Genomic DNA, 14,202 nt, shown 5'->3' with positions numbered 1-14,202 from the left:
CACACCCTGCATCTGCTGCCAGGCGTCCGCGCCAGGCGCTCGGCACCCTGCGCCCGCTGCTAGCCGTCCACACCATGCGCTTGGTACCAAGCGTCCATGCCATGGGTTCGGCACCCTGTGCCCATTGCCAGGCGTCCGTGCCAGGCGCTCAGCACCCTGTGCCCGCTGCCAGGCGTCCATGCGCTTAGGTGACATCTTGCGCCCCCCTCTCTCCTCCAGGCCCCAGCCCCGCGCCCGGGGGGAAGGGGAGGGGGCCCCCGGCCGGTGCCAGACCCGGGGTCAATTAGCTCTTCACACCCCGGGGGATTTTAGCAGCTTGGAGCCAAAACAACCCCAGCCAACAGCAAAGGGTGGTGGGTGGGTGGAGGGGAGGGGGCAGGTGTCTGGGGGGGGGGCGGGGCAGGGAGGGGCCTGGCCGGCTCGCTGGGCACCCGGGGGGTGGGGAGGCGGGCGGGGGGGTATAAAAGAGGGGCTGGCTACGCGCCAGAGCCTTTGTTTCTCCCGGACAAGGAGCAGGGCTCAGGGCCACATGGTGACCAAGGGCGGCTCGGAACCCCCCGCGCTGAGGAAGGTGCGCTGGGGCCCCCGGCGATGGGTGGGGTGCCCGGGAGCGCCCGCGGGGTCCTGCGGGGGGGCGGGGATGAGGCAGGTAGCGGGAGCAGGGGTTGGGGGGGGCGGGGGGTTATTTAGGGGACAGAGGGGGATGAGTCTCCCCGGTGGGGTATTGGGGGGCAGCCCGGGGTTGCGGGTCTCGGGCGAGTATTTGGGAGACAGCGGGGTGAAGCTCCCGGGTAGGGTATTTGGGAGCAGTGGGGGGGGGCAGGTCTCGGACGGGGTATTTGGGGGGAGGTCCAGGCTGGGTTATTTGGGGGTCAGCGGGGGAGTCCAGGGGGCTGTATTTGGGGCGCAGCGAGGGGGAGCAGCTCCTGGGTGGGGTATTTGGGGAGCGGGGGGGTGCAGGTCTCGAGTGGGGTATTTGGGGGGCAGCGGGGGGTGCAGGTATCGGGCAGAGTATTTGGGGGTCAGCGGGGGTGTGTGCAGGTCTCGGGCGGGGTATTTGGGAGTCAGCGGGGGGTGCAGGTCTCGGGCGGAGTGTTTGGGAATCAGCGGGGGGGGTGTGTGTGCAGGACTCGAGCGGGGTATTTGGGGGGGCCCGGGGGGTGCAGGTATCGGGCGGAGTGTTTGGGAATCAGCGGGGGGGGGTGCAGGACTCGGGCGGGGTATTTGGGGGGCCCGGGGAAGTGCAGGTCTCGGGCGGGGTATTTGGGGGGCCCGGGGGGGTGCAGGACTCGGGCGGGGTATTTGTGGGTCAGCGGGGGGGTGCAGGTCTCGGGCGGGGTATTTGGGGGGCCCGGGGGGGGTGCAGGACTCGGGCGGGGTATTTGGGGGTCAGCGGGGGGTGCACAGAGGGAGCGAAGCGGGTTCCCCGGCCGGGGGCGCCCAGGGGCGGCGGGGGCGGGGGTCCGGGCGCCCCAGTGCCGCGGGGGGCTGAGGGGCTTCGCGCCTCCCTTGCGCTCTCCCGGCCAGATGCTGAAGCCGCTGGCGGAGAAGCGCAGGCGGGAGCGGATCAACCGGAGCCTGGAGGAGCTGCGGGTCCTGCTGCTGGACCGGACCCGGCACCAGGTCAGTGCGCCCCGGCCGTGCGCCCTGGGGTCCCCCGAGCCCCCCGCCCCCCCGCCCAGACAGCCCCCTGCGCCCCTCCGAGCCTCCCGCCCCCCCACCCAGACAGCCCCCTGCCCCCCTGCCCCTCCCGAGAGCCCCCCGCCCCTCCACCCAGACAGCCCCCTGCCCCCTGCCCCTCCCGAGAGCCCCCTGTGCCCCCCACCCAGAGAGCCTCCTGCTGTCCCCAGACAGCCTCCTGCCCCTCCCGACATCCCCCTGCGCCCCCCACCCAGACAGCCCCCTGTGCCCCCCACCCAGAGAGCCTGCTGCTCATGTCCCAAGCCCCCTGCCCACCCAGACAGCCCCCAGCGCCCCTTCCGAACCCTGAGCCCCCCCAAGCAGACAGCCCCCAGCGCCTGCCCCAAGCCCCCTTCCCCCCCATACAGCCCCCAGCGCCCGTCTTCAGCCCCCACCCTCCCCACCCAGACAGCCCCCAGCGCCCTCCCCAAGCCCCTGCCCTGCTTCCCCACCCACCCCCTCCCCCCAGAGAGCCCCCACCCAGAGCCCCCATCCCCCACACCCAGACAGCCCCCAGCGCCCATCCCGAGCCCCCCATCTGCCCCACTCAGCCCCCAACGCCCATCCTGAGCCCCTTGCCACCCCCAGACAGCCCCCAGCATCCATCACGAGCCCCCTGCCCCCCAACCCAGACAGCCCCCAGTGCCCGTCCCAAGCCCCCTGCCCCCCCAGAGAGCCCCCACCCACAGCCCCTGTCCCCAGACAGCCCCCACCCAGAGCGCCCCCACCCTGAGTGCTTTGCCCCACCCAGGCAGTCCCAACCCAGAGCCCCCCTGATCCACCCAGACAGCCCCCAGCCCCAGCCCCCAGCCTACACCCGACAGACATGCCCCAACCCTCCAACCCCCACCCAGACAAACGTGCCCCCAGCCCCCAACTGGACAGACCTGCCCCGAGCACCTTGCCCCATTCAGGCAGCCCCCACCCAGAGCACCCCTGCCCCACCCAGACAGACCCCCCCACTACCTCCCCAGTGCCTGCCCAGTGTCCCCCAGCCACCCTCTGCCATGAGCCCCCTAGCTCCTCCCCCACTGATGCCTTCCCACCTTCTCCAGACCCCCCCTGCACCTCCCCCATCCCCCGGTCACCTCAGCCCCGTCCGTGGCCTCTTGTGTTGCAGACCCTGCAGAACCGGAAAGTGGAGAAGGCCGAGATCCTGGAGCTGGCTGTGCGCTACCTGCGGGACTGGAGCGCCCCCGCCGGGCGGGGTAGGGTACTGCAGGCGGGCGGGCACCGTCTGTGTGTGTGTGTGTGTCCCCATGTACAACACTACCCATTCCCGTGCCCTTGTGTGTGTCTCTCTGCCTCCCCCATGCACGGCACTGACCCCCCCCCAATTCCCTAGAGCATGTCTCGCTCTCCCCCCCATGCATGGCACTGATCCCCCCTCTCCCCTGATGCCCCCCCAGGAGCCGATCCGGCGGGGGAGGCCGACCCTCTGCAGCGCTGCTACCTGCTGGGCTTCCGGGAATGCCTGCTGCGGCTCTCTGCCTTCGTCCGCGATGCCCAGCCCTGTGCGCAGGGCCAGCTGCTCGACACCCTGCACCTCTACCTGGCCGCCAAGTGCCGTCAGGTGCCGCCGGAGCCCAGCCCGCCGGAGCCGGCCTGCAGGCTCCGGCCTGGCCTCCCTCCCCCGCCTGCCTGCCCGGTCTCCCCCAGCCCATCCTCACCCGCGGTGCCACGCCACCGACCCTTTCGCCGCCCCGGGGCCCCGGAGACGCCTCAGAGACACACGGACGAGGCAGCGGCTTCAAAAGGGGAGCCCCCGCAGCCGGCCGTCTGGAGGCCATGGCCTTAGGCCTCGCAACGCAGACACTGTACAGACCTCCTTGTATAAGTACCGACCCCTCCCTTCAGGCCGTGTACATAACGTAAAGTTTTATCTATATTGCCCGCTCCTTGCCAATCCTCTGGTCCCGCAGGTTCCGTTTCCTGGCCTGCGCCGGGAACACGTCTTTTCGGTGGAGCTGGGAGGGGGAGGATTTTTTTCATCCGCAACGTGATTGCTGGTGAGAATTGCAGATTGGGTGGCACCGAAAGGGCTGGTGAATCTGCGGCGGTTTGACCAAATTCTTCGCTTCGGGGGTGGTGTGGATTTGTGTGTGGGGGGGTGAATTTGAAAGCGGCGAAAGGTTTCATTTTGCCGTTCTTGAACTGAGAGGCGCTTTGATTTGTCAGGGGAGCGCCGACTCCTTGTTTGGAAATTCGCTTCCATTTTTTTTTTTTTTTTTTTTTTGGAAATATCCCCCGTGTGCTTAAATCGGGCTGAAATGAAGAGTAGGGTTAAATGTTCCATTCTGACCTTTTCGAAATGAGATCTTTTGCTTCTTCAGCGAGAACTGACTTTCCAGTTGGAAAATTTCCTTGGATTTAACCCCCCACCACCACCCTTTTTAAATGGGAAGCGGTGAAATGGTCTTATTTAAACCAGAGCAAATTTGTTCGTGGATCCTAACCTGGCAGTTGAAACCTGGCTGCCAGCAATTGGTGTTCACGCAACAGGGTAAACTCGACGTTTTTGCCCCGATCAAGTCGAAGTAGACAAGAAGGACAGTGGGTGAACTGTGGAAGCAACTTTAGGCCTCGTCTACACTTAAACGTTAGGTCAACCCAGCCCCGGTGCACTGGTGTAGACGCGGCTAGCTTGACGGATGAATTCTTCCATAGATCTAGCTGCCACGGGAGGAAGTGTCTACACCTTGACACTACAATGGCATAGCAGTGGTTTTGTACCTGGGCCCCCATGGTGTAGACATGCCAAGGAGGCCTAGGTAGGCCCCAGAGTGCTTATATTCCCGTACTGGGCTAGGTGCCAGAGAAACATGGAACAAAAAGATGGTCCTGTTAAAAGCCCATCTCTGAGGGCTAGCCACACTTCACCGAGGTCACATGCCCGGCCATCCGAGTACTCCTAAATTCACAGGCTAAGACTTGCAAAAGTAAGTCGTGATCGCAGCTAACCGACCTTAACAGAACCAGATATTTTAGAAGGCACTTTCTGATCCCGAGGCTCTTTGGGTGGTGAATCCAGGTGGGACACTGGAAACTCGAACCGAAGATGCCAAAAATCACTAATCTCAAGCCCGGATTTTAAGGTGGTTTTGTCTGGCGCGGTTTCAATTTACGGATTTTTCTGTTGGCTGGCCAAACTCAAAAATTGGGGCAAATAATAATCGTGCCCTGCCCGCCAACTGATTTAAAAAAAACCCAACGTTCAGCAAACGGAAAGCAGAAATAAACCAACCCCCCCAAATTGGTTCAACTTTTCGTTCGAACTTGGTTCATTTCGGAGCTTTTAAAAAACCCTTTATAACTGAATAAAGTAGACGTGACATGCGAAATGAAAAGTGGCTTTGAATGGAAATGTTTTGTTTTGACCCCCGTCGCAATGAAACGTTTTGAATCCCCCCCCCCCCGGCAACTGAAACAATTCATTGAATTCGACACAGATTTGCCAGAATGTCTCGGTTGACCCCGAGCTGTATTTTTCTGGTGGAAAAGCGTGTCCCCCAAAGAATTTTGCCGAGCCCGAATTCGGATTAGCTCGATCTATTGCCCGCTTGACACCCGCCAAAGAATTTCAGCCCCCAACGTCCACCAAAAACCACCTTTAGCCACCCTGAATGCTAAGCAATGAGTGCTGGACGGTCTTGATTTCTGTAGGGATCGCGATTATTATTTTTTTTTTTTTGTTACAGGTAAGTAGCAGAAATAAGATTTGAAATCTGGCTCTGGGGGGATTTGAATCCACCACCTTTGAATGGCCGTACTCTAGAAGTCGAATATGCAATCAGGTGCATCACAGAGCCAGCTACACAGGTATTAAAGTTTTCTTTTAATGGATAACGGCCTCTGGTGTCTGCAGTGGTGTTTCATAGCAGACTCTATTAAAAGCTCTGTGTTTTATAAATTATAATCTTGAATTCCAACCGGGTAAACCACCCGCAAGTTGGGTGCTCTGGTGCGGGATGCCGCAGCAGGAAGGAAATGGTCATGTTCCTAGAGAAGAGGACTATTTCCCCCAAATATTCTCCCATCCCTGCACAGAGGGAACGGTGTGTAGGGGTATTTTTGTGCATTTGTGGCTGATGTCCACATGTAATGTGCATGGAGGTATGTGGTAGCCAGAATTTCTGTTTTGTTAGAAATGTTGCAATTATGGGGGGGGGGGGGGATTCTTTCCAAATCAGAACACCGACACCAAATGGAAATTCCCCATAAAAGGAAATGGTCCGGGAAAAATAAACCCCTTTTGGCCCCATTCTGGTTTCCCTGCTTATGATATAGCCCTGGAAATGAACTTTAAAGTAGAAGTGCATTTTGAAACGCAAAGTTGCTTCAAAATGAAAAATCAAAACGTTTCCAGGCGGATGGATAGCGAACCGCTTCCTTTTGATTGTTTTGCCCACGCAAAAGGTCACTGAACTGGACATGTTCCCATGAAATGTTAGCTTTTCATGAGCTGGCCAATTTTCCAGTGGCAAATTGGTAGGCTGAATTTTTTCCGACTGGCTTGCTATGTGTCTGTGTCTTTTGGGTGTGTCTCTGTATCGCTGTGTCTTTATCTCTCTATATTTGTGTGTGTGTGTGTGTGTGTGTGTGTGTATGTGTGCTTTCAACCCGCTCCAAGCCCAGTGCGGGAAAACATTGCTGTACGTGGAAAGCGCATCCCACCGCTGACACCAGCAGAGCTGAATATCTTGTTGCCCATCTGACTTTGCACCGGCTTCCAAGCTTTGTTGGGCTCCTGCTTCACCCCGTCAGCTCTGCCCAGTGAGTCCAGCTGAGATCAACTCCTGATCAAAGGCGCTTCAGGGACTGCAGTGGGTATCTGCAGTGACGCCCGGCTGTACAGAGTTGGGTTTATTAGCCAGCTGGAATTGGGAAGTCCTTAGATTAAGACATCGTCAGCCAAGCTGCCTTGGGCTGTCTCTTCATCAGTCCCAGATGAGAGCCAGATCTTATCCCCCCTCTTCTCCCCTCTTGGGCCACCACTGTCCCTTCACCACTGAGCTCACGTGACCAAGTTTCCCATCCTTAGATGTTAATTGATCCGTACTTGGGGTGCCCATTGTCTGTGCGGATCCTCCACTGATCAGTTATGGCCCCATTTATTCACTCCAGCCAGTTCCAAGACCCTAACACCTCATGTCTCCTGGAAGAGCAGGTTTCACCCCATGGGTAGCCAGCCATACGTCTGGTCTACACTACAAAATTAGGTGGTGTAACTACGTTGCTCGGGGGTGTGAAAAAATTGACACTCCCCCTCCCCCCACGAGGGCTTAGTTCAGCTGACCTAATTCCCCATGTAGACAGGGGTAGGAAATCTTCCCTTGACGTAGCTAGTTGGATTACCTAGTGTTTTAAGTGTAGACAACCCTTCATCAAGTAAGTCCCTGATGGGCCTAGCATTCACAAACATCCGACAGAAAAATCCCCCTTCAGGGCGAGGAGGATCCCTGAGCTTTTGGAGGCTGGACCGGGTGAAATTTTTCAGCTGAAACTTTTTTGGGGGGTGAGAAACCTATCATGACCTCGTGTCGACGTCACCCACTTGGTCATTTAAGGGGCAAAGCAAAAAAAAATATTGGAAATGGTGGGAAAGAAACATTTGGCTGGCTTTGAATCAAAACATTTCGATTGTCCCCTCGTGGGTGGCTTTTCAGTTGGCCAGTTCCCTTTCCTTCCCTCAAGAAAAGAAAAAAGGGGGGAACCCGTTAATGCGGAAAGTCGGAACGAGACGTTTCCTTGCGGCCCGTCTCTCCGGCCCGAATCAACCGGGGTTTGTGTCGTTTGGATTTGCCGGTAAAGTAACAATTTGGTGTGACCCAAAACCCTGGTGGGCATGAAAACTCTGTGTGTGTGTGTGTGTCTGTGATTGTCCATCCTGTAGGTTGTACAATGAATGCTTCATTTGCGAATAAAAAGCATGGCTAAAAAGTTAACAGACGTGAACTCCATTCTTTCCCTGCGACGGCCTGAGTCACGCTCGGCAGCCCGGCTGCCGGTGTTCGGGTCGCACCGGGCTTGCTGTCTGCTGGGGAGGCCACACCCGGGGTCCGCAAGCCCCCCAGCCTCACGTGTGGCTGTCACGGGACTCGTGGTCCTTGCAGGACCCCCTCCTTCGCCGGGACGGCCCCCACCGTGAATTTTGCCCTCTCTCGCTGGGGTTAGGCCCTTTGGCCCCGCTGCACCTCTCTGAGCCTTCAGCACGCCTCGCTGTGGGCCCCCTCTCCACTCGCTCTGGACCCCTGGGCCTTCTCCCCCCAGAGGAAGCAATGCCCCCCCCCCCACCTCTAGCCTGCACCCTATATCTCCCCCAACAGCTCCTCCCCATCCTTTGTCTTCTGTCCCAGGTAAACAGGTCGCTGGGGCCCCTCCCTTCCGTCCTTTGGTCCCCTCTGGCTGCAACTGGTTGGGCAGGTCCCTGGAGTCCTCTCTCCGCAGCCTTTTGTCCTCCCACTGGCCAGAACCGGCCTCCCGGTCACCAGTCGCTAGGGGCCCCCATCTCCAGGCTGACGGCCGGGGTCCTGGCTGCTAGGGGAGGTCACACCTGGGCCTCTGCACCAACAAACCAACTCGCCCACCTCCCGGTTAAACGTGCAGCACGCAGGGAAACTGAGGCAGGCACAGTGCTCAGGCAAAACACTAAGCGAAGCCCCCCAGGGTCGTCACAGTGGCCCCCTCCCACTGTGGCACCAAATGGAAAAACACTTCTTTGGGGCCCCAGCGAGGCAGAGCTCAAGGCTCAGTGGGTTAGTGCCCCAGGCCCCAGGAATTGCAGCAGCCGGGGGGGCAGGGGGAGAGGGAGGTTCCCGGACTCTGAGTGCACATGATGCCCTCCTGGTACAGTCCCTGGGGCGCACCCCTCTGCCCGTCCATCCCCATACAGACCCTTCGATCTACCCCCCCACCTCATACACCCCATTTCCCTCTCGACCCCCATCCCCACCCCTGCATTCATTGTCCTATCTATCCCAAGCCCCACCCCTGCACCCCTCCCACCCCTCCAGCCTTCCCACTTCACCCCCCACTAGTCCTCTCTCGCGCCTGCCCCACACCCCAGCTACCTCTTGATCCCCATCCCTCCATCTGTCCATCGCGCCATCCCACACCCCTCTGTCTATCCATCCATCCCACCCTCTCCACATCATCTGTCTAGCCCCAGACCCACCCCTCTATTCACCTACCCATCCTCTATAAACCCCCCTCTGTCCGCCCATCAATCCCCACACCCCAGCCACACCCTCTGTCTATGTACAACCCCCCATCTACCTATCTCTGCCCCTCTATCTATCTCCCCATACACCCCCTCTATCTATCCACCCCCTCTATCTATCTCCCCATACACCCCTCTATCAATCTATCCACCCCCTCTATCTATCTCCCCATACACCCCTCTATCAATCTATCCACCCCCTCTATCTCCCCATACACCCCTCTATCTATCTATCCACCCCCCTCTATCTGTCTCCCCATACACCCCTCTGTCTATCTATCCACCCCCCCTCTATCTCCCCATACACCCCTCTATCTATCTATCTATCCACACACACACACACCCCCTCTCTCTCCATACCCAGGACTCTCTCTCCCCTTTCAGAGTAGCGCCTCCTAGTGGCAGGGGGGGATATTATGACAACAAGGGGCAGCTTGTGTGGGCTGAGCTCATTTTGCACACCCCTCCTCCGGGGGGGTCCCTACACCCCTATAGCCCCCACCAGTTCCCTGTGTGCCACCCCTGCAGCCCTCTCTACTTCGGAGGCTCCCTGACCCCCCATCTTCCCCTGACACGGGCTCTGCCTGTGTGCCCCCCATGTCCTCCTCCCCCCCATGACAGGGAACCCCCAACACCAACACCAGGGTCTCTGTGTGACCCCCATTCTGCCCCCCAGGGGCTGTGTGTCTCCCCTGCAGCCTTCCCTCCCCCATGCCAGGGACCATGTACCCCTCCATCCCCCACCTTGCCAAGGGCTCTGTGCCGCCCCCATCTTCTCCCCATGGCCCCCCCCCATTCCGCCTCCATGCTAGGAACGCTGTGTGCCCTCCCCCGCATACTAGGGACCCCCGTTCCCTTCCCCTCCCCCCACGCCAGCCTCGTTAGCCTCCTCGACTGGGCTCACTCCCCAGGTCCCCCTTATCCGTGCCAGTGACTTCCAGTGGCGGTGAGTTCCACATGCTAAGCCACGTCCGGCGGTGTGAAAAAGGTCTGCCCAGCCTCTCCATTGCGAATCCGCCCCCCCCGCCACATCCATTCCTCCAGCTGCCCCCCACCCCCACTCCTCCCTGTAGGTTGGGAGTGTGGGGGGCAGCGGCTCAGACTGCCACTTCCACAGAGGGCTGGGGGGGGGCAATTAGAAATGGGGCGAGCCACGTGACCATCAGCCTCCAATGTCCTTAGCGAGCAAAGCCCTTGACCCCCCCCCTGCTTGGGGGTGTTATTGGGGGCTGCAGAAGCCCCCACCTTTATCTTAAAGGAGCCCCTGACCCAGGGACGGCCACCTGGGGCCCTCCTGCTCCTCCCCTATCCAGTGTGCCCCCTAGTGGTGCTGATTCCCCCCTCGCTCAGATTCACACTAGAATGAGGGGGGGAGGGAATTGGCACCTCTGACTCCACTGGAGTGACTCCAGATTCACACTGGAATGAGTGAGGGGGGAATTGGCACCTGTGACTCCTCTGGAGTGACTCTGGATTCACACCGGAGTGAGCAAGCGGGGCATCGGTGCCTCTGACTCCACTGGAGTGACTCCGGATTCACACCGGAGTGAGCGAATGGGGAATCAGCACCTCTGATTCCACTGGCGTGACTCCAGATTCACACCGGAGTGAGCAAGAGGGGAACTGGGGCCTCTGACACCACTGGCATGACTCCGGATTCACACGGGGGTGGGCGAGACCGGAGCGCATTGTTAGCCCCAGCGTCAGCCTGCCACGCCGTGACCTGAAACACTCCAGGGCCTGCGTGCCAGGGCAGTGGCGCCCACCGGGTGCCCAGGACTGTGTTCGCCACGCGCTGGCTGAGGCCGCTCAAGCTAAGGGCTGATCGGATGCCAGGACAAGACCGGGGGCATGGGGCGGGCACGTTGATTGTGGGGAGCTGAGGAAGAAAGAGGCGCGAGCGGACGTGCTGTGCGACGGCCCCGAGAGCCTGGCTTGGCCCAGAGGCTGGAGGCACAACCCGGGTGCGGACGGCGCAGGCTGGCGTGGTGAAGGGCAGACGTCTGCCAGGGCTCCCCCGTGGGAGGGGGCTCCGAGCCCCCCGGCGCGCAGGAAATGAGTCCCAATGCAGCAAAGCTGGTGTAACGCCCCTGACTCCTGATTCACATAAGGGTGAGTGAGCGGGGAATTGGCACCTCTGATTCCAGTGGAGTGACTCCAGATTCACACTGGAATGAGCGAGCGAGGAAAGGGCACCTCTGATTCCAGTGGAGTGACTCCAGATTCACACTGGAATGAGCGAGCGAGGAAAGGGCACCTCTGATTCCAGTGGAGTGACTCCAGATTCACACTGGAATGAGCGAGCGAGGAAAGGGCACCTCTGATTCCAGTGGAGTGACTCCAGATTCACACTGGAATGAGCGAGCGAGGAAAGGGCACCTCTGATTCCAGTGGAGTGACTCCAGATTCACACTGGAATGAGCGAGAGAGGAAAGGGCACCTCTGATTCCAGTGGAGTGACTCCAGATTCACACTGGAATGAGCGAGCGAGGAAAGGGCACCTCTGATTCCAGTGGAGTGACTCCAGATTCACACTGGAATGAGCGAGCAGGGAAGGGGCACCTCTGATTCCACTGGAGTGACTCCAGATTCACACCGGAGTGAGTGAGGGGGGAATTGGCACCTCTGATTCCAGTGGAGTGACTCCTGATTCACATGGGGGTGAGTGAGAAGGAAATGAGGCCCCACTGATGCCAGTGGAGTCACTCCTGATTCACACTGGGGGATCAGCCCCCCAGGCCCTGGCAGGGGGCAGGCGGCGCAGGGATCAGAACCCCTCTGGCTCTCTGTGCCGTGGGGGGTCTCGCTCTGGGTTAGACAACGCCAGCGGCTCGGTCCTGCGGGGGCCTGTTCCAGCCCGCGGCTGCCAACCCAGCCGGGCATCTCTGCGGTACCTCTGTCCCGGCCTGTCGGCGGCCACGTCCCTGCCGGCGTTTGGCTGGGGAGGCCGCTCTGCGGGGATCGGGGCTCCGGCACCGGGCTCACGTCCCCAGATCGGCCCCGGGGCAGGCTCCCACCAGAGCCGGGGCCACCCCAAGTGGGGGGTTCTTGGCTGGAGAGTCGATGACGGGTTTGTTGGGTGCCCTGGGTCAGAGAGCGAGTCCTGAACGCTGGCCTCCCAGGGCGTGTCTCCATGTGTCGGGGGATCCCCTCGCCAGCCCCTCTGAGGCATTTGGGGGTCATTCCCCATGGCCCCAGAATTTGCTTTTCCTGGACTCAGCAGTGCCACCCAGCCAGCTTGGGGTCCCGGCTTTCGATGCCGGCGCAGGCTCGATGCCGGGGGGACGCGCGGTTTGCAGGGTCGATTGGAGGGAGCCGGCGAAGGGGAAATATTTTTTATCGGTCCAGCTTTGGTGGGGGCGAGGGAGACAAGGAGGTCCTGAATAAGCCTGCGGCTTCGGAGCCGGGGACCTGGAGAAGTGGGGTGCCCCAGCATGACTAGGGGGAGAAAATCCAGCAAAGGAAAACGGGCCCGACTGAAGATGCAGGAGGTAGGCCGGGCATGGGCTTATGCGGCACTCGGCCCAGCCACGCCACGGAGATGTCCTGGAAATGGGACAGGCCTAGGGACCACATCTGGGGCATCTATGGGGCCTGCGTCCTGCCTTCCACATCGACCCACCACCCCATCCCACATCTACCCAGGGCAGATAGTGGCCTCCCAGCGCAGCCTGGGGCTGCCAACTGCCCTGCAGACCTGCCTGCAGGGTGACCGCTCTGCCCCCACTCCCCGGGCAGTTTCCGTGACTCAGTTTACCCACTCCCATGGTACGGCTACCCGCTAGCTGTGAGGGGGTGAATCCCTCCCGGCTGTGGGGACCCCCAGGGAGGAGGCAGCTCGGGGTGGCAAATACGTGCTCGCATCCCTGTGCCCCTGGGACTACCCGGGGCGGCCTAACGCAGCACTGGGGACCCGGAGAAACACCGACCCCGAAACCCTGCACCCGGGGGGACAGGCGAACTCAGCCGGAGGACGGAGCAGTGCCCTGCTGCCACTTCTAGCCCGGCTCCCAAGTTTGACCCAGAAACCCCCGGTTTCCCGTGTGCTAGAGAAACAGGGCACTGGGGAGGCGATCCTGGATTACTGGGGTTGCCCTAAAGGAAGCGAGGGGCTGGCAAGGTAAGAGGGTGCCCCGAGCACTCAGGTGCCCCTATTCCAGTGAGGGTGAAGGAGCACAGAGGGTGGGGCCCCACGTGTGTGGGTGGGGGGGGTAGAAGAGCCAAAGGAGGGGGAGCAGGTGCGGCCCAGGGTGCCAGCCACCGCTGCAGGTCACCCATCCCAGCCCCAGCAGGGGCAAAGGGGAGCGCAGAAGCCAGCCCCAGCACCCCATCCATGGGGGTTAGGCCAGAGAGTGCCCCATAAAAAGCTGGGGTGGGGTAAAAGGCCAGGGCCTGGATTCAAAGCCCCCTGCGGGGGAGGGGCTTCTGCCAGAAAACCAGCATCAGTAGCTGGTGGGGGGATCCCCCCTGTGCCGGGCGGCCCCGTGGGTCTGGGTGCAATTGTACGGGGAGGGAGGAATCAGGAGGAGGTGTCCTGGGGGTGCACCTGTGGGGAGATGCCCCCGCGAATGGGGGGCAAGGGAGGCCATGCAGGGCACGAGTAGCAGCCCTGACACGAATGATGCCATCAGGGGCTCAGGCTCTTGGCAAACTCAGGCAGCGTTGGTCATGGGGGGCAGCTCCCCTTTCTGCCAGCAATGGGCTCAGGCTCTCGACAAACTCAGGCAGCGTTGGTCACATGGGGGGCGGCTCCCCTTTCTCCCAGTGATGGGTTCAAGCACTCAGCAGCCACAGGTAGCGTCCCGGTGCACAGCTACCTGCTCCCTGAGCAAGAGGCTCAGGCTCTCGGCAGACACAGGCCGTGGGGGTTACTCTCACTCAGCCCCCCGGGGCCATTACCAGGCATCGGTCAGGCCAGATTTCCCGGCTGAACTTTTGCCTAAAAGGCCCAGCGTGATTGAAAAAAAATAAAATCAAATCACGGGTGCTGGAGAACGGACCAGGGCCCCCCCCCGGAAATAGGGCCCAGGGTTAATTCGCCTGGCAGTGAAAAACTGGCACCGTCTTTCCCGGCCAAGTCAGGCCGGCGCCAACGTCCCGCGGGTCTCGTCAGAGCTTTGCCTGCTTGGCGAGTTCTCTCTGCTCCTGCCTCCGGCTGAAACCGGCCCTTCCCCTCCTAGCGTCTCCCCGCTTTAGCCGTTCGGGGGGCTCTTCGGCGACCCCTCGGCCAGGCCGCCCGGCCGCAGGACCCCAGCAGCGGTCGCACAAGGGAGAGCTGCCCTGCGCCCTCGCTGCGGTTCCCC

The 14,202-nt window shown here is 60.8% G+C and overlaps 1 protein-coding gene across 1 annotated transcript; it reads left to right on the top strand.

Moving 5' to 3' along the window:
* Window positions 1-529: 529 nt before the first annotated feature.
* On the top strand, window positions 530-3,478 carry LOC141978785 (transcription factor HES-7-like). The gene is made up of 4 exons (XM_074941105.1): window positions 530-571; window positions 1,528-1,623; window positions 2,801-2,888; window positions 3,090-3,478. Exons 1-4 carry the CDS (start codon window positions 530-532, stop codon window positions 3,476-3,478), a joined length of 615 nt encoding a protein of 204 aa, XP_074797206.1.
* Window positions 3,479-14,202: the final 10,724 nt, after the last annotated feature.

This window comes from Natator depressus, chromosome 28, assembly GCF_965152275.1.
Source record: "Natator depressus isolate rNatDep1 chromosome 28, rNatDep2.hap1, whole genome shotgun sequence".
NCBI lineage: Eukaryota > Metazoa > Chordata > Testudines > Cheloniidae > Natator > Natator depressus.
The sequence above is the reverse complement of the archived record's forward strand: the minus strand, read 5'-3'. Positions and strand labels throughout refer to the sequence as shown.